General features: G+C 45.7%; 1 protein-coding gene across 1 annotated transcript in view; it reads left to right on the forward strand.

Moving 5' to 3' along the window:
* PPP1R12C (protein phosphatase 1 regulatory subunit 12C) overlaps positions 1 to 22,855 on the forward strand; it is a gene marked incomplete in the record, with an annotated part of 1,670,410 nt that overhangs the window by 519,997 nt on the left and 1,127,558 nt on the right. Inside the window, 1 exon segment of the mRNA XM_044059211.1 lies at positions 14,778 to 14,878. Coding sequence (XP_043915146.1) covers positions 14,778 to 14,878 — 101 coding nt within the window.

Here is a 22,855-nt window from a genome sequence, read left to right on the forward strand (position 1 = left end):
CAACAGAAATTGATGTAGAAAGGGGAACCAAACCTGTCGAGGCCAGTAAGGAGCAATGAGGATCAATGAGGCCTTCTGAGCGATAGCTTTCTGTATCACTTGAGAGATTAGTGGGAAGGGAGGAAATGCATACAGAAGTCCCCGGGCCAAACCTGGCCTATGGCGCCTCTGCTCGGCTGGCCTCGCAACGGCAATAGGGTGAAATAATCTCTGCACTTGCTGTTTTGGGGAGTAGCAAAAAGGTCGCAGCAAGGCTGACCCCACTTGAGAAAAATTTTCTCCAGAATAGAATCTTTCAGAGACCACTCGTGAGGCATGAGTATAGCTCTGCTCAATTTGTCCTGATTAGATTGGACTTCCCAGGGATATGCATTGCTATCAGAAACCGCTGAGAAGAAATCGCCCATTGCCACAGTCTGAGTGCTTCTCGACATAGGGGATAGGACCTGGTTCCGCCTTGTTTGTTGATATACCACACTACAGACATATTGTCCGTCTGGATTGCTATCGTTCCCAAGGGAAGAGAGTCTTGAAGGGCTTGCAACGCTAAAAGCACTGCTCTCATCTCTAGAACATTTATATGCAAGTGGCATTCGTCTGGTTGCCATATGCCCTGGACTGTTCTGCCCTGATAATGCCCCCACCCGATCAGGAGGCGTCCGTTGTCAGAGTAGCAACCGGAGGGGGAGGAACAAAGGGTCTTCCCAGTAAGAGCTGAGGGGAAGAAACCCACCAAAGAAGATGATTCTTGCATGCTTGCGTAATCATAATGGTGTGGGACATCGGAAGTTCCTGGTATGACCATTGTGTGAAGAGCATCCATTGAAGGATTCTCATGTAGAATCTGGCTAATAGAAGTAGAGGGATAGCAGCCGCCATAATCCCTAGTACTTTCAGAACTAATCTTACTTTGGCTCTGTTGCTGTGGAAGAGAAAAGAGACCAGTTTGCGTATGTCTGCTATTCTTTGGTCTGTTAGTCTCGCAGACATGTTGACTGTGTCTAGATTTGCGCCTATGAAGGTAATAGCACGACAAGGCGACAAAACAGACTTTTCGCAATTTATTGAGATGCCTAACTTTTGACAAATGCGAAAGGTGTAGTCTCTGGCCATTAACAGAAGATGCTTGGTAGGAGCTGTGAGGAGCCAGTCGTCCAAATATGGAAACACCTGGAATCGGTGAGGCCTCAGGTGAGAAGCTACCACTGCCATGCATTTGGTAAACACCGGGGCAGTGGTGAGACCAAAGGGCAGGGCTCTGAATTGAAAGTGACTGGTTCCCAGCCGAAGCGGAGAATCTCCTGGAGCGTCTGTTCATTTTATATGATAGTACGCATCCTGGAGGTCTATAGAGCACATCCAGTTTTCCTTTCCCAAAGGGGTAGGATGGATTGTAGCGTGACCATCCGAAATCTTGTTTTCTTGACCGACTTGTTCAAGATACTGAGATCCAAAATGGGTCTCCAGTCCCCTGTTTTCTTTGGAACCAAAAAGAATTTGGAGTAGATTCCGGATCCTTGCTGGTCTGCTGGTACTGGCTGAATGGCTCTTTTTGCAAGCAACTTTGAAATTTCCAACGCTGCTTGATCCCTTTGAGCGGGTGGAACATCTGGAAGGGATTTTTTTGATTGATTTGGAGTACGAATGAACGGAATGGAATAGCCTTCGGAAATGATGGACTGTACCCACTTGTCTTGAGTTAGGGATCGCCAGGCTTCTGGGTACAGTGACAATCTTCCCCCGACTGCCTCCGAAGGTGGACAGTCGGGCAACACCTCAGGGATGCTGAAAGGGCTTATCGGAGAAGGTTTCTCGATTACCCTGGTTCTGCGGACCCCCCCTGCCTCTAGGGCGACGTCTACCATTATTGTTCCCCCCTCTGCCTCTGGCGGGGAACCGACTCTGTGCGTCAGGCAAAGTCCCTTGAGATTGTTTGCAGAACCACATTTTCCCACTTTTCTGGCCTTTGGGGTAAGGCCTAGGAGGAGTAGAAAAATGGACTCCGACGGCAGAAAGAGTCTTGCCATCATCTTGCAACCTAGTCAAGGTTTCTTTCACTTGAGGACCAAAGAGAGATGATCCATCAAACGGGGAATTAGTGAAAGACGTTTTAAAGGGGTCCGCAAAGTTGCATAGCCACATCCAGGCATGCCGGCGTAAGGCCACACCTGTCCCTGCGGCTCTGCTCGCTCCATCAGCCGCATATGAAAGGAGGCGCATGGAGGAGTTAGCTATAGAATTTAGGGTAGCCAGCTGAGTGTTCATCTTGTCCTGAAAACCCACAGCCGTAGGGTCCTTCAACATGTCACTCGCTTCCTTGATCAAATCTCTTTGAAGACGAGTGAAATGGCATAGGTAGTTCAGCGAACGCATAGCAAAGGTCGCTGACGGAATCATCCGCTTCCCGTACCTGTCCATAGACCTAGATTCCTTGTTAGGAGGATGGACAGGCACTGAAGGATCAGCTAGTTCCTTCTTAGTGGCAGCAGCTACCACCATAGCATCCACAGAAACTCCCTTGGTCAGAAATTGTTTATCTGTTGGTGCCGTGATAAACTTTGAAGATCTCCTGGGAGTGGGGTCCACTGACTCAGGAGCCGTCCAAGCCTTTTTTGCTACCACCTGCATGAGGGGGTCAAAGGGGGACACCCAGGAGGTGGAAGGGCGAGAGCCAAACGCCTCAAGATACACAGATTCATCCTCCGAAGGGTTAAGGGCTGGCCAATTTCCCCTCTGTTTCAGGATTTCTATAATGTCTGCAAAGGAGACATCTTCAGAAGGGGAACGGGGAACCCTCGAATCCTCTAAATCTGTGTCAGAGGTGACAGACTCAGGTGAGTCTATGTGTTTCCTCTTACACTTTCTCTTCCTAGGGGCTCCCTGCCAATTCAGGAGAGGCCTTGAAGAGGATGAGATCCCACAGGGGATTCTTGAGGAGCTGGCTGTCTGTGGTCTGGGATGAGGGAGTGAGTAGACATAACCTGAGGCCCAAGAGGGAGGGGGACGGAGCCGACTGTGGAGTTGAACCAGGTTCCAACACACTCCGCATGACCTCGAACGCACCCCTGTCAGGCAGAGCCAGAGGTCCTCGCCCGTGCTGAGAACCCCTCGGCACCGACAGTGATGGCTCCGAGGCCGATGTCGGAGCCGAACTCACCAGCGCCGAGGCCCCGGGAGGGAGAGCCGGGTCGGTCAAGGGTCCGATGCCACTCACCCCTCGAGCCGACGAGGGAAGTCCGGCGCCGAGATTCTTCCAAGGAAGAAATCGGAGCCGACGACGGAGCCGAAGACATTTGTATCGGCTCCGACGCTACCACAGTCTCGGTTCAGCCGCCCGAGCTCAAAGGAGTCGGAGGAGGAACATTTTGAGGAACAGGGTCAAGCATCGACTGATGAGTCGGGCTCTGAAGCATTTGGGCCAGTGCCTCGGACTTAAGAAGTCGACTCACTACCCTCTGAAGGTCATGATCCGAAAGCCTTGATGACCTAGAGGAGTGAGATCTATGGCTCCGTTCAGACAGCAAGGGAGATGCTGGAGCCGAATGAACGGAGCCAAGGGACGGTGACCTAGACCTCTTTCTAGATGTCGGCTCCGATGGTCTGATCGGAGCCGAGACAGGAATTTCCAATGCCTCGGCTCCAGCCGGAGCTGAGGAAACCACAGAAGCTGCAGTCTGAGACTCATCGGCTTCAGCCGGAGCCGATGTAGCAGGAGGTTTCGAAGCCTTAGGCCTCGACTCAGAAGCTGGAGTTGAGGACCTAGAAGCCTTAGAGGGTTTGCCCGAAGTAACAGTAAGGGAACCCTCAGGCTTAAGCAAACCTCTTAAAATAAGTTTATTTTTTCTTTCCTGCAGGACTCTAGGGCTGAAGCCATGGCAAACAGCACAAGAGTCCTGCAGGTGTAAAGGTCCCAGGCAGTAAACACAAGAAGTGTGACCGTCTGTCAGAGACATTTTCTGACAGCACGAGTCACACTTCTTGAAGCCTGAGACCTTTGAATCCTTGGACATTTTCAAGGAACAGAAAAGTGTAACCACCACACAAAAACACAAACACACCGATTACACTATCAGTAAGTAAAGTTTAAACTAAGTTAAAACTAATAAGTTTAGTTAGTTTAGTTTTTATATATCCCTACAAAAAGGCACATACACTCCACTATTAGGGATGGAAGGGCCCGAAGGCCTAAGGAAAGAACTTATAAGTTCTTGTGGTAAAAAGGGTGGATAAAAGGGTAGAAAAGGATCAAAATCCACTAAACTAAGGGAATAATGAGAAAAAAAACTAAGTTAAAGGGGTTTAAATTAACTATTAGACTGATCTAATGAACTGACCTGAAGCCGGTAGAAAACAACACACCTCGATCGCTGTAGCGGCAAATGAGATCTGAGGTAATACCACCTAGCATTGTGGGATATAAGGGGAGCCTCGAGCCGGTGGAACCAAACTCTCGAGCTTTTAGAGTGGCCGAGTCGGAGCCGAGGTCGGCTCCGAACCCATCCAGCAAGAATGAAGGCGAGATGACAACTTAACATCAAGTACTTTCTCTCTTAAGCATGGGGGTTATTCAACTGGTACCAGAAGAGGAAAAGGGACAAGGTTTCTACTAGAGACTTTTCCTGGTACCCAGAAAAGAAAATTCATGGCGTCCTATCCTGGACCTGTCTACTCTAAACACCTTTTTGGAGATTCCAAAAATCAAGATGCTGACTCTTCACCAGTTACTTCCTATGCTAGGCAAAGATGCCTGGTTGGTAACACTAGTTTTAAAAGAAGCATACCTGCACATCCCAATCAGGGAATCTTGCAGAAGATACCTACGCTTCAAAGCAGGCTACATGCACTATTAGATGTTCTTAGTGTTTCACTGTTGCAGTCATTACACTTGGGTTATCCTGCTGGCAGGCTACCTTCAGTCGGCCTGAATTCCAAAGTCTAGGTCCGGCGTCGGTTGCTGTCGCGTCTTCCCTGACGTCAGTGCGCCAGGGGTATAAAAGATGCAGCCAACGCCATTTTCTTCGGTCTTTCTTGCCGCGCGGTGCCCGAAGCAGAAGCAGTTCGCAAGTGCCGGTCGGCCGACTCCTGAGATTTTCGTGTTCGAATTTCAGATCCGAAGTCCACTTAAAAAGCTAAGTACCCCATTGGGGAAAACTTTTTTCTTGCTCCAGACCGATGTCAGAAAAAGTTAATTGTATTTCTTGTGAACAGGAGTTTCGATGGTGGGCAAAGGCTTGTCACCAGAACAAGGGACAGCCATTCACCTTACCCCCAGCCAGGCAGACATTGACAATGGATGCATCAGATTATGCCTGGGGGGTGCACATGGCAGGAAGATAACCAAATGCATCTACATATCAATCAAAAAGAGATGCTAGCTGTTCAGAATGCCCTGACAGCCTTCAAGGACCTACTTTATCCGGGACAACTACTGATAGACAGACAGTACCGCAGTCATGTGGTACATAAACAAGCAGGGAGGCACTCATTCTTACCACCCTCTGCAGACTAGCCATGACTTTGTGGGACACAGCATTGACATCTGCAGGCACAATTCCTGCCAGGAAAGATACTCTGGCAGACGAACTAAGTAGAAACCTCATGGATCCCCATGAGTGGAAATTGGATCCACAAGTCTTCAACATAACAAGGAAATGGGGATGCCCGGACATAGACCTATTTGCCTCTCCTCACAACTGCCAACTAAAGAGATTCTGCACAAGGACTTATCACAGACAAGCATGGAAAGTGGATGCCCTATCTTTCAGCTGGAAAAACTTAACAGTATATGTCTTTCCTCCCCTGCCTCTTTTCCCCAAGGGTACTCCTAAGGGTCAGACAAGAGAAGCCAAAGATGATACTGATTGCCCCAGACTGCCCCCCCCCAGTACTGGTATCCAATCCTAAGGAACTTGTCTCAATGCCCAGCCTGGACCTTACCTCAAATACCTCACCTACTGTCCCAACAAAACAATCAGATCCTGCACAGCCAATTCAAGACCTTAAATCTGGCAGCATGGCGGATAATGTAGTCATACAAAACACACCTCTCACTAAAGCGGTGATGGATGTCATTTTGGAGGCCAGGAGGCCTAGTACTAGAAAATCCTATGCTGGAAAATGGAAGAGATTCTGTGCCTGGAACCAGGCACAAGGAATTGACACAGCAGTACCAAACATTCCTCAGAATTTGCAATACTTAACTGAGATGCTGGACAAAGGCCTATCCTTTTCATCAATTAAAATTCATGCCTCTGCCATTTTGGCTCATTACAGCACAGAGCCACCAATCTTTTCTCATCCTTTAAGGCAATACCTCAGAGGAGCCAAAAACTTAAGGCCTCCAAGGAGATCACCAATACCTGCATGGGACCTCAATTATATTTTGGAAAAACTCACTCTGCCTCTGATTGAGCCAGCCGCTACAGCTGATATAAAGTTTTTATCTTGGAAAACAGCTGTGCTCCTAGCAATAACCTCTGCAAGAAGAGTCTCAGAGCTAGAGGCACTCATGGCTGTGGAACCTTTTATCATTTTTTATCCAGACAGGGTTTCTCTGAGGACAAACCCTACATTTATACCTAAGGTAGTGTCCAGTGTGGCCTTTAACCAAACTATCCATCTGCCTACTTTTTATCCAAACCCACAGAATAAGGGGGAAAGAATTCTGCATCCTTTGGGCATGCACAGGCAGCTACACTTCTGTTTGAACAGAACCAAAGCTTTCAGAAAGACTGAGCAACTATGCTGCAGGATTACAAGGAAAGGCTATTTCAAAGTGGATAGGCCACTGCATTCTTTTCTGCTATTCACAACATGGCAAGCCAGTGCCCAAGGGCATCAGGCCACATTCAACCAAGAGCTACAGCCACTTCAGCAGCTTTCCTCAGGGGAGTACCAACCAAAGACATTTTAGAGGCTGTTACCTGGAGTTCAGTGCACACCTTTACAAAGCACTGTCATTTACCACTCTACTCTAAATTCAGGGCAGGCTTCGCCACTGCAGTCCTGCATGGCCTCATAGCTGCTCCTAATGCTGGAACCTTAACTGGAACTTTAGTTTGAGAGACAGCCTTACAGAACTATCTTCAAGTATATAGAGCTGAGTATATTTTCTGTGTTATTCTGTATTATAGAGCTAAATTGTCTGCTTGATATCTGTGTCTTACTGCTCTGCAAATATATAGAAAACAGTATATATATTTTTTTATAATTTGCACATTCCTTACATCTGTGTTGAAACTGTTTCCCCAACCCCCCTCCCTATTCTTGGTTGTAGTTTAAATTTGGTGGCTTTTGCAGTGCCTGCCCCACTGTAGATTTGATCTAAGACACTCCCCCAGGACATCTCTTTACCGCATTCTACCTAATGAACCCTTTCTGCACTTGCTTTTAGTCCTTTTTAATTTAATTACATTTTTTTCAAACTGTGTGTGGACTAATATTGCTACATATTCAAGTGTGCCAGCTTGCACTGCATGAGAATTGTATTTACTACTGCTTTTGCTACTTTTCTAACAAAAAAAAAAAAAAAAAATTCTTCTGCTTTTACTGTACTTGTGTTTCTTCCTACTTTATTTTGCTTTTGCGTCATCGTAAAAGTTCTCAATTGTATTTATTACTGCTTGGTGTAACTCATTCTAAGCCTTTTAGTTTAAACACTTGGGCTTCAGACCAGTTGTTTTACATTGGGAGGGTTTGTGGTCTGCACTGTAGTGGCAGAACAGGTAGCTTACATCCTTCTAAGTTGGGAACTGCTGATTTGAGGGCTCAGTGTCTGTTATTCTAAAAGTATATTAATTCTGGTTTAAGCACTTGGGCTTTCAGGCCAGTTATTTTACATTAAGAGGGTTCGTGGTCTGCACTCTTGTGGGAGGAGAGGCTGGACTCTGCCGTTCTGAGCTGGGAATTTCTGGTTGAAGGCTTATAGTGCATGCATATCTGAATTTCTTCTTACTGAAATTGGTATACCTTGTTTGCTGTAGCATAGACTAGATCCAGGCCTGCTGAATCTAGCTTTGTTTCTGTAACTTGAGCACTAATCCAGGCATTATTTAAATTATTCAGTTGTATTTATTACTGCTTGGTAGTAACTTGGTTAAAGTGTAGCTATCATTCTAAGTCTTTTGGATTAAGCACTTGGGCTTCAGACCAGTTGTTCTACATTAGGAAGGTTTGTGGCATGCACTGTGGTGGCAGGACAGCTAGCTTTCATCCTTCTAAGTTGGGAACTGCTGATTGAGAGCTCAGTGTCTGTTATTCTTAAAGTGTATTAGCTCTGGTTTAAGCACTTGGGCTTCAGGCCAGTTATTTTACATTAGGAAGGTTTGTGGTCTGCACTCTTGTGGGAGGAGAGGCTGGACTCTGCCCTTCTGAGCTGGGAATTTCTGGTTAAAGGTTTATAGTGCCTGAATATTTGAACTGTATCTTACTGAAATTGGTACACCTTGTTTGCTGTAGCATAGACTAGATCCAGGCCTGCTGAATCTAGCTTTGTTTGTATGCTTGTTATTTCCCTGGAATGCTAATTCCACCTAAAACGCGGCTTCTCAGTGCTTCTGTGGATCCCTTGTGATATCTGCATTGCTTACTGTACTTATTTCCTTGCTTCGCTTGAAAGAAAGTTACTGTTTGTCGTTTTTGCATTTAAGTTACCTGTAACACATTGCACTTGTTACCTGGCACTTGCTCACTAAAGCAATTATAAGTCAGCACTAAAAATTAAAAGCACTACACCCTCGCTCCCCATTAGCCCTTGTTTTCAATTATAAAGGAATTCCCAATATTATTCTAGCATGTCCAAAGGTCAGTTGTCAATCTCCTCTCCGGTCCAGCTGGTGAATATGGGAATCTTGAGGCAATGTTACAACTGCCTCATGTACACAGACAACCCTCTCCTCCTCCCAACAAATTCCAACACACGAGAGATGCAACCATATAGCCAAATTGGAGGCTAAGCTCTCTCAACTCAGTACTGGCATAACCAGTCAGGAGGAGAAGGAAACCACACTCACTACAATTCCAGTCTCACATAGACCTACCACGACAGCAAACCAAACACATAATCACACAAAACATACTGAGGCTCTAAATAAAGATCTGCCTAAGCAGCAGAGACCTCCAAAGCAGACACCCAAGCAACCGCTACCCCAAAACAAAACACATGCAACACATATCTCACAAAGCCAGTGTGCCGAACAGTCACAGCCCTTAAGGCTAAACAACACACCTGATACACTTGTAATAGGTGACTTTATCGTCAGGCACACTGACGTCCCGCTCACCAGGCTGAACAAGAAGGTCACGGTGAGCAGCCTGTCTGGCGCTAGGATACGCCACATAACACAAGCACTCAGGTCACTCCAAGGCAAGTACAAATATGACTCAGTCATTGTCCATGCTGGTGTGAATGACCTGAGACGTACCTCCCTGGACTACATGAAAAGAGATATAGAGGAGCTCTCTGAGCATGTAGCCCAGGCTGGTATGACCCTGACCTTGAGTAGCATCTTACCCTCACCAAGAATGATGCCACAATATGAAGACAAGATGATCAATTTCAACAATTGGCTTAAGTATTGGTGTCATTCAAAGGGGATCCAATGCCTGTCAGCTTGGGATGATATGCACGACAAGCCACGATGCTTTGCTAGGGACGGCTTGCACCTGTCACCCTGGGCTTTGGATATTGGCAAAGGCTCTTGCTACCCCATAGTGCCTTTTTTAGGCAAGGCTCAAAAGACAAACCCACCACCATAGGTATCACAAGGGATAAGAAACTAAGAGTAATGCTACTCAACGCCAGAAGTCTAAACCTCAAGATGCACACACTCGAAACTCTCCTTAGCATGGAGAACATCGATATCTGTGCAGTAACAGAAACCTGGTTCAGGACTCCCAAGAGCACCCCAGCACTATCAGGTTATACCTCATACCATGCTTTTCGGCCCCAAAACTTGGACCGAACCACAAAAGGAGGGGGAGTATCGATATTCATCAAAGATACCCACACCTCCAGGTTGGTGGCAAAACACGAAGCATCAGAGACTATCCATGTGCAACTAACAGTGGGTAAAACTGCCTTCCAGTTTATAGGCTGCTACAGACCACCCTCCCAAACCCAGGAACCCCACTCGGCCTTCCTGAGTACACTGGAAAATATGAAGGTTTCTCCGAACACCATTATATTGGGCGACTTCAACTACCCAAACATAGATTGGGAGCATTACTCTAGCTCCAACACCCTTGCCCAAAGGTTCCTAGAATTCATAAACTCAAATGCTATGGAACAACTTGTTACCACTCCCACAAGAGGGGAAAACATACTGGACCTGATCATCACCAACATGGGGACTCTATGCTCCAGACCAGAAGTGTATCCCTCACTGGTAAGATCAGACCATAAACTGATCTCACTGGATATTCACATCCCGACCCCACCCTCTGCCCAGAAAACCACAGTGAAAAACTTCTCTAAAGCAAATTTCACACTCCTCAAAACCGAGGTGGAATCCTTCAAAGCTCCTGGGCCTGTGGAAAATACGTCCCAGACCGCAGAATCCTTTATAAATGCATTCTATGAACACCTTCAGGAATGCATGGATCATGCAATCCCAAATAAAACCAAGACCCAATCCTCCAAAGGCAGACGACCTGTCTGGTGGAACCCAGCCATAAACAAACTATACAATAGAAGGAGGAAGCTACTACATGATAGAGCAAAATCCCAAAAAGGGAAGGCATCTCTGATCAGTATTAGCAAAAAACTAAGGGCACTCATAAAATCGTCAAAGGCCAGCTTCGAGAGAAAAATTGCCCAGGACACTAAGGATAATCACAAGGCTTTCTTTAGTTATGTTAGGAACCTGGGTGGGAATTCCCAGATATGCTCAGAGTTAGTCCAAAATGACAAAAAATACACCGAACCCACAGACATTGCCAACATCCTAGCTGACCGGTTCAGCGCAAACTTCTCCCCCCCTCCCCCCCACCAAAAGGGCAAATATCTATCCCAGCAGAGTGCTGCCCCCCTGACATCTCAGATGCTCAGGTGGAAGCCGCCCTCTCCAAAGCAAAAAACACAGCATCAATGGGACCAGACGGTGTCCCAGGCTGCGTCCTACATGAACTCCAAGAAGAGCTAAACCCAAACATAAAACTACTGTTCATTCTCAGCCTTACTACAGGATATGTACCCAAAGAGTGGCGTACAGCAACAGTGGTCCCTCTCCACAAAGGTGGTGCCTCAACGGATCCTGGAAACTATTGCCCCATAAGCCTGACTAGCTTGGTCTGCAAAGCTATGGAAAGGATCATCATGGACCTCATAAATAAAGATATTGGGGACCTATGATCACCGTGACCTTCTCCTTGTTCAGCCTGGTGAGCGGGACGTCAGTGTGCCTGACGATAGAGTCACCTATTACAAGTGTATCAGGTGTGTTGTTTAGCCTTAAGGGCTGTGACTGTTCGGCACACTGGCTTTGTGAGATATGTGTTGCATGTGTTTTGTTTTGGGGTAGCAGTTGCTTGGTGTCTGCTTTGGAGGGCTCTGCTGCTTAGGTAGATCTTTATTTAGAGCCTCCGAGTATGTTTTTGTGTGATTATGTGTTTGGTTTGCTGTCGTGGTAGGTCTTTGTGAGACTGGAATTGTAGTGAGTGTGGTTTCCTTCTCCTCCTGACTGGTTATGCCAGTACTGAGTTGAGAGAGCTTAGCCTCCAGTTTGGCTATATGGTTGCATCTCTCACATGTGTTGGAATTTGTTGGGAGGAGGAGAGGGTTGTCTGTGTACATGAGGCAGTTGTAACATTGCCTCAAGATTCCCATGTTCACCAGCTGGACCGGAGAGGAGATTGACAACTGACCTTTGGACATGCTAGAATAATATTGGGAATTCCTTTATAATTGAAAACAAGGGCCAATGGGGAGTGAGGATGTAGTGCTTTTAATTTTTAGTGCTGACTTATATAATTGCTTTAGTGAGCAAGTGCCAGGTAACTTAAGTGCAATGTGTTACAGGTAACTTAAGTGCAAAAACGACAAACAGTAACTTTCTTTCAAATGAAACAGGGAAATAAGTACAGTAAGCAATGTAGATATCACTAGGGATCCACAGAAGCGCTGAGAAGCCGCGTTTTAGGTGGAATTAGCGTTCCAGGGAAAGTTTTACACACCTGACGTCATGGAAGAAGGGACAGCAACCAACGCAGGACCCAAGACTTTGTTAATCAGGCCGACTGAGGGCTACCTGCAAGCAGATAACCCAAATGTAATGACTGCAACAGTGAATACACTCGAACATCTACATTTATGGTAAGTGCACACAACTTTACTTCTTCCCTTTTTCTGGCCTCACCTGTTTCACCACCCGTGGACTCTGGATCTGTTACTTCACCCTCAGGACTTGGTGCATCCCAGGCTTCAACATCTCAAGCTGACAGCTTGGTTTCTCCACTTCCAGTAATTGCCAGGAAAAACAATTTGTCCTGCCCAGTGCAAAAGATACTTCTGGCTTCTCTTAAACCTTCCACGAGAAAAATTTACCTTAGCAAATGGAAAAGTTTCTCTAGTTGGTCAGATACAAATGGCTTTGATCCTTTCTTGTTTCGAGTCGATAAGGTCCTGGAATATACTCAACCACCTTATTTCAGTTTGGAGCCTCAATGTCTGCCATTAAAGTTCATTTAGCTGCTGTTTCGAATTTCCATAACGGTTTTAATGTTCATTCATTGATGTCTCACCATCTTTGCAAAGTTTTTCTTAAGGGCACTCAACATTTGAAGTCACGTTTCAAAGATCCAATAGCGCCTTGGGATTTGACCGTAGTCTTGCAATGTGTGGTTCATCAGCCGTTTGAGCCAGCAGCCATTTGTGACCTCAAGTTTTTATTTTGGAAGACCCTCTTCCTAGTAGTTACAGACTGTGAGTGAAGCATCCATATATTGTCTTCCACAAAGAAAGAGCATCACTCAGAACCAATCCCTCCTTCCTTCCTAAAGTGGTGTCAAGAGTCCAATATCAACCAGACCATAGATTTACAAGTTTTCTTTCTAAATTTTTCAAACAAAGGAGAGTACTGCTTGCATATTTAGGACATCCACAGGCAGTTGCATTTCTACTTAGACAGAACAAAGGCCTCTAGAAAGTTGGACCAACTATTTCTATGCTTTTCAGGTACCAGATTAAGAAAACCTGTTTCAAAGGTAACCTTATTGAAATGGTCAGGAGACTGCATTACCTTTATATAGAATCCGAATAAACTCAAACCACCGTGAAAAGATAGAGCTCATTCAACAAGATGTTTCCACTTTAGTGGTCTTCCATTCCAGAGCTTCTATGGAAGACATATGCGCAGCTTCAACTTGGGCTACCCCTCATATACCTGCTCATTATAGATTAGACATGATCTCCAGGGGAGGAGCGTCCTTTGGCTCCGTGGTGCTCAGGAATATCCTTCCTTAGGGATGCCCAGGATCTAAAGTGTCTTGGGACTCTGTCTCATCAGTCAAGAGTGAATGAAGATCGACAACATCAGATAAAGAAGTTATGTTCTTACCGTAATGTTCCATCTGTGTTGTCGATCTTCATTCATTCTTGACATTCCACCCTACTGCCCCTCCTAGAGACTACAGGAGATTCAGATCTAGTCCTGGCTTTGTTATATGGTTCTTCCTGCGACAGAGCTTCCATGTTTCTTAATGATAGGTAATAGGAAGAGAGAGGCAGTCTGGGTAGAGCCTTAGCTTGAGAGTTTTTGCCTGGTGCAAGCTTTGTATAATGGCTCAGTCTGTTCCGAGGATTCAGAACCAAACCCATCAGTCAGAAATGAATGAAGATCGACAACACTGATGGAACATTATGGTAAGAACATAACTTTTTATATTGATTTTAGAAGTAGGAATTGCTGCAGGTTCCTTTTCTGAGTTGTCTCAGCCTTGTATTTGATTATTTGAGTTACCAGTGGATGTGGAAGGTGCAGTCTCTTGTGTAAAAAGTTTTTTATTTTTACTTATTTGTGTGGATTATGCATTTTTTACAAAGGTTTGGTGAAAAGCCTCATGTCAGCTAGAAAGCAGCAAAAAGAGTTGCAGAGAACTGCCAGTTCAAACTGAAGAGTGGAAATAACATAGAACAGATTTAGTTTAGCTGTCATGAGATGGAGACCATTAATATGCATGAGTGGTAACCGAAAATAAGTGTGTGCTGACGTGTCATTGAGAGACTAGGTAGCCATGCAAAGGAACAGTCAGGATGCCTAATTTTTTTTAGGTGAGAGAGGAAAAAAATAGGCACAAAAAGACAATGTTTTGTACTGTTTACTGATTGCTGAGCCTCAGAATTGGTTGCATGTGGGGGTTGTTAATATCCCCATGAAAAATATGAATCATTTTAAATGTTTTTTTTTCCTATTTAATTTTGAATACTTTCCTTCTTGCATGAACTTTGAGCCACATTCTCATATGAAATCTTACGCAGAGTACATGTGCTTTAGAGTTTGCTAGCCTTGGTCATGAAAGCACATTAAACATACCAAAGTGTTTGTCTAGAACTGCAGATGCATAATGCATCAGAGTAAAATGTAATTAAAGCATATGCAGAAGGAACAGTCAAAATATTTGATCAGCAAACTTATGTGGGATTTATCATTTTTGCCCCATGGTTTGTCAAGTGAATTTTTTTTTACCTTTTAATTCTTTTTGTTGTTGTGTAACCTAGTTATTTTTAATGTGTTGTAATAAAAATGTATTGAGCTGAGTAACTGCAGTTTATTACTGAACAGAGTCCACAGCGAAGCCCGTTGTGAACGACACTGGCAAGTTGAATGGTGCAGTGACAGTCCCTCCATCATCTGTCAGTATGCCTGCTGCAGCAAACCAGAAGGTAAGGAATTCTTTTAGAATGGGCTAGTGTAGTCAAAGCCATGTGTATTTGTGACAGGTGCAACAAGAGCAATTATTTTGCCTCTGGCAGTTTTAAGTGGTAGTGATTGTTAAGGCACAGCACAGTTGGCCATCATATTCCACACTACACTACACTATACACATTACTTGCAGTCTTTTATGTTAAATGTTGTTTTGCAAATGTAATTAATGGCAGTTAAATTTTGTATCGGGTGTGGAAGTCTGTTTTAATTTTTCTTAGGTATTTGAAGTTGCCTAAACTCGAGTGACCTATTTTGTTCTTGCAGATATACTTTGCATTTTTTTCTTGTGCATTCAAACTAGGGCAACCTGGGATGTGAATATGTTTGTTAATTACTGTAGGGAAACCAATTGCTGCATTACCCATCAGGTTGTAAGTTGCATCTAGACTGGAGAGGAACCCTGTTCATACGGAGTCATATGACTACAACACTCCCGTAGCTTCATTTTCAGTAGTAGTAGTTTTCTTTTCACAAGTGTTTACTTGTCAGTATGGTACCAGTGTTTTCTAATTTATTTCTTCCTTTTAGAAGCATGGAAAGTAGAGGTAGTTACAGTTTACACATTGTAGTCCTGGATGATGTCAGCAGTATATTGCATACCACCAAAAGCCATGTTGATACTTGCAGTTATTTTGCCCTGCAATGCAGGATCTGACACCTTGTTAAAAGTAAATGTATTTCCTTAGATGGAGTGCTATAGCTTGTGGCATAATAAAACTAGAGCTTGTAGTTTAACAAAAAGGTTAAAATGATGTTGAAATGGAACTGAAACATACGATTGGTGATAACCATACAGTCTAATAAGGATTACTGCTCTGTTTTTCTTCATTTTTTTGTCTGTCTTCCCTGATGATTTTGCTAATTCTCTTATTATCCCAACTTGAAAACCTTCAACCTTTTCTTCTGCAATTCCATGCCTTTATTCCATTTTGCTAATCTGCCCCTTATTTTACCCATTGTGATGGTGTTCCTTTTTCATACCGTCATCCTTTTGTGTGTCTCTAAATTGTTTACCTTTGAACTTGTTTGCTGATTCATATCTTAATATCCAATTCATATTTGTTTTTTTTCTGTCCCTGATTTCTCTCATTTCTGTATACCTCTTCATGAAATTTTGCTATCCTTTTTGTCCTCTGTGCTGCGTCATTCCAGCCCTGTTTAACCGTACTCCCTCCCATTTTACACTTTCCTGGACCACTAGGGCCCACCACCTGGCGCCAGAGCTTACGCAAAACTGGCATCATTCTGGCGCCTCAGAGAATCCAGAAAGCTGAGGTGAGCATCAAATATTCTTTTCTTTTCAATTTGCATCTAGGTAAGTGCTTGGAGTTGTGTTGCTAGTCATTAGAAGTTAAGTATGATTTAAGTATGCTTGGGTTTTTGTGGGGGAAATTGTGGGGGGCAAACAGTCCTTTTCAACCTAAAATGTGTTCATACACCATCTTTCATGGACCTTTACAAGAGTCTAGTAAAACACCCTCGGTATAAGATTTTCTACATGTTGTTTTTCTCTCAGTAGAGTCATCTTTCTAGAATATCATTAGGCCATGATACTCCCCTTTACCTAGTGCTGTATGTCAAACCCCCACTTGACCACTCTTCTTTCTTACTCGTCTTTCATTCTTTTTTAATGCATCATCTTTTTTTTCTGTCTGTTTCTATCATGCATTTCTATTCTTCCTAAGTTATTCTAATACTGTCTTTTTGGTTAAATACTGAGCATGTTTTTCATATATGGTGATCTTGTGTAATATTATTTTCACTGCTTTAATGAATGTAGAGCTGTGAATTGTAGTTAACTTGTCTTATGTTAAGTAGTTGTACGTCTGACCACTATGTATTTTTATATTTATCTGTTGTAGTATTATAAATTGTCTGGAGCTTTTCTCCATGGGTCTCCACTGAAAATGGCCCCCTGGCTGAGGTAGACTTACCTGGTTAACAAATGTCAGTAAATAAAAATAAATATTTCACCAATTTAATGAACTCATTATAAAAGGTGGATAATTAAAAATGCGTACATTGCCAGAATAATTTTTAAGTTAGAAAATTAATTTTGAAGTGTATAATTGATTAAGAGAAAAAAAAGTAGGGAGATGTGTATTTTATTGAGTAGGAGAGTTTAACATGCATTTGAGAAATGTTTGAAGTGTAGTATGTAGTTATTTAATAGTTTTGTTGTTTCCTAGTCTTTGTTATGCTTTGGGGGCATAGAAAACCAAAAACAAGGAGGACATTTATTGCTAAGAGAAGCAGTAAATATCAAGGCAGCATAGGATTAAGGCTGTTGGCTGTCTGGGGATTAATTGTGCTGACAGGGATTTGTTGAAGTTAGTAGATGTTGTAAGTAAAGGAGAATGGGAATATGCAGAGGTAGCAATATCTGTGTCTGACTTGAGTCCCCCTGCAGTGGGAAGAAGTAGATGCAAGCAAGATAATGTAGCAGCATGACTGAATAAGCAAAAGGGCAAAATGGGTAAAAAGTAAGTGTTGTTTTAAATCACACCCTAACACAATAGCTTAGCTTATGTCTAGGATAATGCAAGGTAAAGGGAGGGGTAAGCAAAAATACTTGACAAATATTTTCTCCCTCTCTCTGTAAAAGTAATGGGTATGATATCTGATTTATTTGTCTATCTGTCTAGATGTTATGTGATCCTATCTCGCCTACATTCTGTACTGATGGGCTCGGAGCCGATCCCTCGGCTCCGACTCGGCACGCTATGCTATAGAACGAGGCCTCGTATTGGCTGAGCTATTTCTTATCCCAGGATGCACCACCACCAATCCCCCAGATCTCGTTTGCCGCTTACAAGCTAAGACGTGGTCTCAACTTGGCTGGGCTAAGTACTAATTTGTTTAGACCTTTCCTGTCAGGAATTTCCTAGTTTTCAAACCAAAAGCTGTTTTAACAGCTATTTTTGTGATACGTGTGTATATTTGCTGATTCTGTTGAGAAAGTTGTTATATTTTGTTAAGGGAAGGTTTCCGTTTTAGTTAGAGGGGCCTTCCCCTTTTGCTATTCTAGCGTTATTTGTGGCTAGCGTTTATTAGTGGGTCAAGTACCCGTTTTAGTTAGAGGGTCTTGACCCTCTCTTTCTGTGTTTTTTTCTTGTGCATTTGTTTGTGTAAAAAAAAAAAAAAAAAAAAAAATAACTGTATATTTTGAACTTCTAAGCTAAATTTTTTCGTGTTATTTAGATAACTGTGTTGTTCTCTAGTCATGTCCAAAGAACATAAACCCTCCGGTTTAAAAAATGCACGAGGTGTGGTTTTAAGATGTCCATAACGGACGACCACTCCTCGTGCGTTTACTGTTTAGGCGCCAAGCACCTACAAGAATCATGTAGCGTGTGTCACGCCTTCTCATCAAGAGTCCTCCAGGAGAGGAAAAACAAATTAATCCTTAAGGGATTAATCAAGCCATCCTTCGAGGAGGCTTTATCTTCGTCTCCCTCTCCTTCAAAAAAGAAGAAAGTGTCGGCTCCGACAAGTCTGTCGGAACCGACTGCCAAAAAACCTAGGCAGACTTCTCCATCGGCTCCACGGACTTCGGAGCCGAGGGCGGAAAGGTCTGCTTCGATGCCTCCAGCCTCGACTCCTCTGGTTTCGGAGCCGAGGACTGGGGCATCGAGAGGCGGGTCACCTTCATCGGCTCCACTGATATTGGAGCCGATGAGGGTTACCGGCTCAGACTCTTCCCTCGAGCCGAAGTCCTTATCGGCACCGAGGGAAATTGCCTTGAGATCTCCCTCGGAGCCGATAGTGGTAGAATCCATTCGGAGCCGGTCCCCTAGTCCTTTAGAGCCGATGGAGAAATCGGTTCGGACCCGGTCGGTATCCTCCAGATCATCCAAGATGTCTGATTCGGACATCGACAGGGTGCTCCTAAGACTCTTCCAGTCTCCGGTGTTCCAAAAGCTAGTTTCGGCTCCAGCCCATTCGGCTTCGGAGCCGATGGTCCACCTCCCTACTATGGTTCCTCCTCCAACAGCCTCGGCACCGTTGGAGCCGGTGCTGGTGGAACCGGTGGAGGTTTTAGGGTCGGGCCCGACCCTTACTCCAATTCCGGCTCTTGGGTCGGAGTTCAGTACACGGACTTCTTCCGTTGGCCCTGGGGGGATGCTTTGGGATTGATGTTTTCGGTCCCAAGTCTCCCTCTTGGTGCGTCGGCGGCGGGAGTGCCGTCCACTGTCGTGGCCACGGAGGTGGGACCCTCCCAGGATTCTGGTGGTCCCGCCTTCAGGGCTATGAGGAGTGCGTTAGCCAAATCTTCTTTGGCTACCTCCACGGTCTCCCCAGCTCCTTCCCTGCATACTGAGACTGGGTCTTTGGCAGTCCCCCTGTCCTTAGACAGCGGAGCCCCGAGGCCTGAGGTTACCCCCACTGGGGTTTCCCCCCCTCCTGGAGGTCCTTCTGAAGCCTCTTCAGAAGAACCCCCCAGGAAAAGATCGTGCAAGAGGAAGCACGTTGACTCCCCTGATGAGTCTCTTACATCAGACACTGATCTCGATGATGCAGAGGGGTCCCCTAAGTCGTCCTCGGATGATGTCTCCTTTGCAGACATCCTGGAAGCCCTTAAACAACGAGGAGGCTGGCAGTCCAAACCTCCTTCTGCTGATGAGTCTGTGTTCCTTAAGGCCTTCGGGGCTCAGCCCTCCGCCTCCTGGGTGTCTCCGCCCTTCGACGAGCTCTTGGATTTGATCTGTCGAAGGGCGTGGGAACACCCAGACTCTGTGGAACCGGTGCCTGCTCGTCCGAATAAGTTCCTCTCGGCACCCCCTGAAAAAGAGTTTCTAACTAAAGGTGTGGCTGTAGATGCTTTGGTGGTGGCATCTGCTACCCAGCAAGATGTAGCAGAGGCTTCAACGTCCGTCCATCCTCCTAATAAGGAGTCTAGGAGCATGGATCGGTACGGAAAGCGCACCCTAAGTTCAGTGGCCTTTACATTAAGGTCCTTGAACTACCTTACGCACTTTACTAGATTTTAGAGGGATCTGATTAAAGAACTATCCGATACCCTCTTGGGTAACCTGCCTGAGGAGCTGGCCCAGACGGTTGGCTCTCAGCTGGCTACATTGTCGTCCATTTCAAACTCGTCCATGAGGCTCATTTCTTATGCGGCCGAAGGGGCGAGTAGAGCGGCGGGTACAGGCATTGCTCTACGGAGACAAGCCTGGCTCTGCCTGTGTCATTTCGCGGAGGCCTTTAAGTCTTCCTTCGCCGACGCCCCCTTTGATGGGTCCTCCCTGTTTGGACCCAATGTGAAGGACACACTGACCCACTGCGAACAGGAGGGTAAGACTCTGACTGCCGTAGGAGCACGATTTTCCACTCCCTTTCGGCCTTATCCCAAGGCTAAAAGAGGAGGGAAAATGTGGTTCCGTAGATCTCAGAAGCCTTACCCCTCTCAGCAGGAGGATCCCCCTTCCAGAGGCAGGGGAGGGGGAAATTCTTCAGGAAGACGCCGTTTCAGAGGCGGCAGAGGCCCTCGCAACACTGGAGACCGCGAGTCCTTTCATGGCTCTTCAGCCTTTCACAGTCCCTGAGGGATTGCCCGACTGTGCAGCTCCGGAGCCAGTCAGGGGTCATTTTTCGAAGCACCTGAAAGCCTGGGAAGGTATCTCTCAGGACCGATGGGTGCTTCGAATTATCGCCGGAGGTTATACCATCCCTTTCTCTCACTCCCCACCTCAGTCCAAAAAAATCCCGGACCCGCCACCCAGTCAACGGGATACTGCAGCCTCAGAAGTTTCAAAGCTGCTGCAAAAAGGAGTCATCCAACCATTCCCCGCAGACCAGATCGGATTAGGGACTTACTCAAGATTCTTTTTGGTGCCAAAAAAGACCGGGGACTTGAGGCCCATTTTGGACCTCAGCATCCTAAACCGCTCAGTCAGAAAGTCCAAGTTCCGAATGGTCACCCTACAAACCATTCTCCCATTGCTGGAGAAAGGTGTTTGGATGTGCTCCATAGATCTCAAGGACGCTTATTACCATATCATGGTACATCAAGCATCCAGGAGACATCTGCGCTTCAGCCTAGGAGGCAGTCATTTTCAGTTCCGCGTGCTGCCCTTTGGTCTCACCACAGCCCCCAGGGTGTTCACCAAGTGCTTGGCAGTCGTGACTGCTCACCTGAGAAGTCTAGGATTCCAGGTGTTTCCGTATCTAGACGACTGGCTCCTAACTGCCACCTCCAAGCATCTACTACTGCCACTATATCACTGGGCAATTTCCTTGGAATCACCTTCAATTGGCCAAAGTCTGTGTTGCTGCCATCTCAACGAATAAGATTCATAGGGGTAGAGATAGACTCAAACCAAATGCGGGTCTATCTACCTACAGACAGAATACAGACAGACCATACAGACTCAAGTTCGAGCCTTACTTCCCAGGTCCAAAGCCCCAGCCAGGATGGTCCTGCAGCTATTGGGATCCATGTCCGCCACGGTTCTTCTAGTCCCCTTGGCAAGGTTGCACATGAGAATTCTCCAGTGGCTTCTTTCAGCTCAGTGGTCCTTTCAGGAATTCCCTCTCAGTCACCTCATATGGATCACGGAAACATGCAAACGGGACCTTCGCTGGTGGCTAGTGCCCTCCAATTTGGATCAGGGACGACCCTTTGTTCCACCTCCTCCTGCGGCCACTTTGACCACGGACGCCTCCCAGATGGGGTGGGGGGGGGCATTCCCTGGGCAGGTCAGTCCAAGGCAGATGGCACCCGGAAGAGACCCTACTTCATATCAACATCCTAGAAATGAGGGCAGTACTTCTGTCCCTTCAAGCCCTTCACGATTATCTCCCTCAGGGCGTAATTGCCGTTCACTTAGACAACATGTTAGTTGTCTGGTACCTGAACAAACAGGGAGGGACCAGATCCTATCCTCTTTGCAGAGAGGCCATGAGAGTCTAGGAATGGGCAGTCTCGACCAAACGCTTTCTAGTGGCTACTCATATCCCGGGCAAGTCCAATGTGATAGCCGACAGACTGAGCAGAACCATCCTCTCTCCTCACGAATGGTCTCTGAACATGACAGTTGCAAGTCAGATTTTCAGCAAATGGGGAGTTCCGTGTTACGACCTCTTCGCGACTCCTCTAAATGCGAAGTGCAAAGAGTTCTTCTCTCTAACCCCGGCTCCGGGGAAGAGCCCCATGGACGCACTAGCCCGTCCTTGGCCCACCGGCTTGCTTTATGCCTTCCCTCCAGTTCCTCTCCTTCCCAGGGTGATCCAAAAGGCATCTCTCTTGGGGAGCAAAATGATCTTAGTTGCTCCTTACTGGCCTCGTCAAGTATGGTTTCCCTATCTTCGGAAATATGCTCTGGAAGGTCCATGGTTCCTGGATCAGATCCCAGACCTTTTGGTTCATCAGTCGGGACTATTCCACCAGTCCCTGCACACCTTAAAATTGACGGCTTGGCTCTTCCTCTTCCGACTATAGTCAGGAGTCATACATTGGATCCAGAGGTTGTACACATATTATCTTCGGCCCATACGTCTGCTACAAAGAAACTGTATTCTAGCAAATGGAAAAGATTTGCTATTTGGGCTCAACTCTGGGGCCTGGACCCCATCTCTATTCCCGTGGCAGAAGTACTAAAATTTTTAACTTCTCTTTTCAATCAAGGCTCTTCAGTCTCTACCATCAAGGTCCAATTGGCAGCGATTTCCAATTTTCACGAATCCATAAACCCACCTTTAATGAGCAACAGATTGTGTAAGACCTTCTTGAAAGGTGCTGCTCTGTTAAGACCTCCGATTTCTCATCCTGCACCTCCATGGGATCTCGATGTGGTGTTACGCGCCTTAACTTCCTCCCCCTTTGAACCGGCGGCTACATGTGATCTAAAGTTTCTATCATGGAAAACTGCTTTTCTGGTGGCGATTACTTCTGCCAGAAGAGTTTCAGAGCTTCAAGCTTTGTCAGTAAA

Source organism: Protopterus annectens, chromosome 17.part0 (genome assembly GCF_019279795.1).
Source record: "Protopterus annectens isolate FY-2018-M chromosome 17.part0, PAN1.0, whole genome shotgun sequence".
In the NCBI taxonomy this organism is placed as follows: domain Eukaryota; kingdom Metazoa; phylum Chordata; order Ceratodontiformes; family Protopteridae; genus Protopterus; species Protopterus annectens.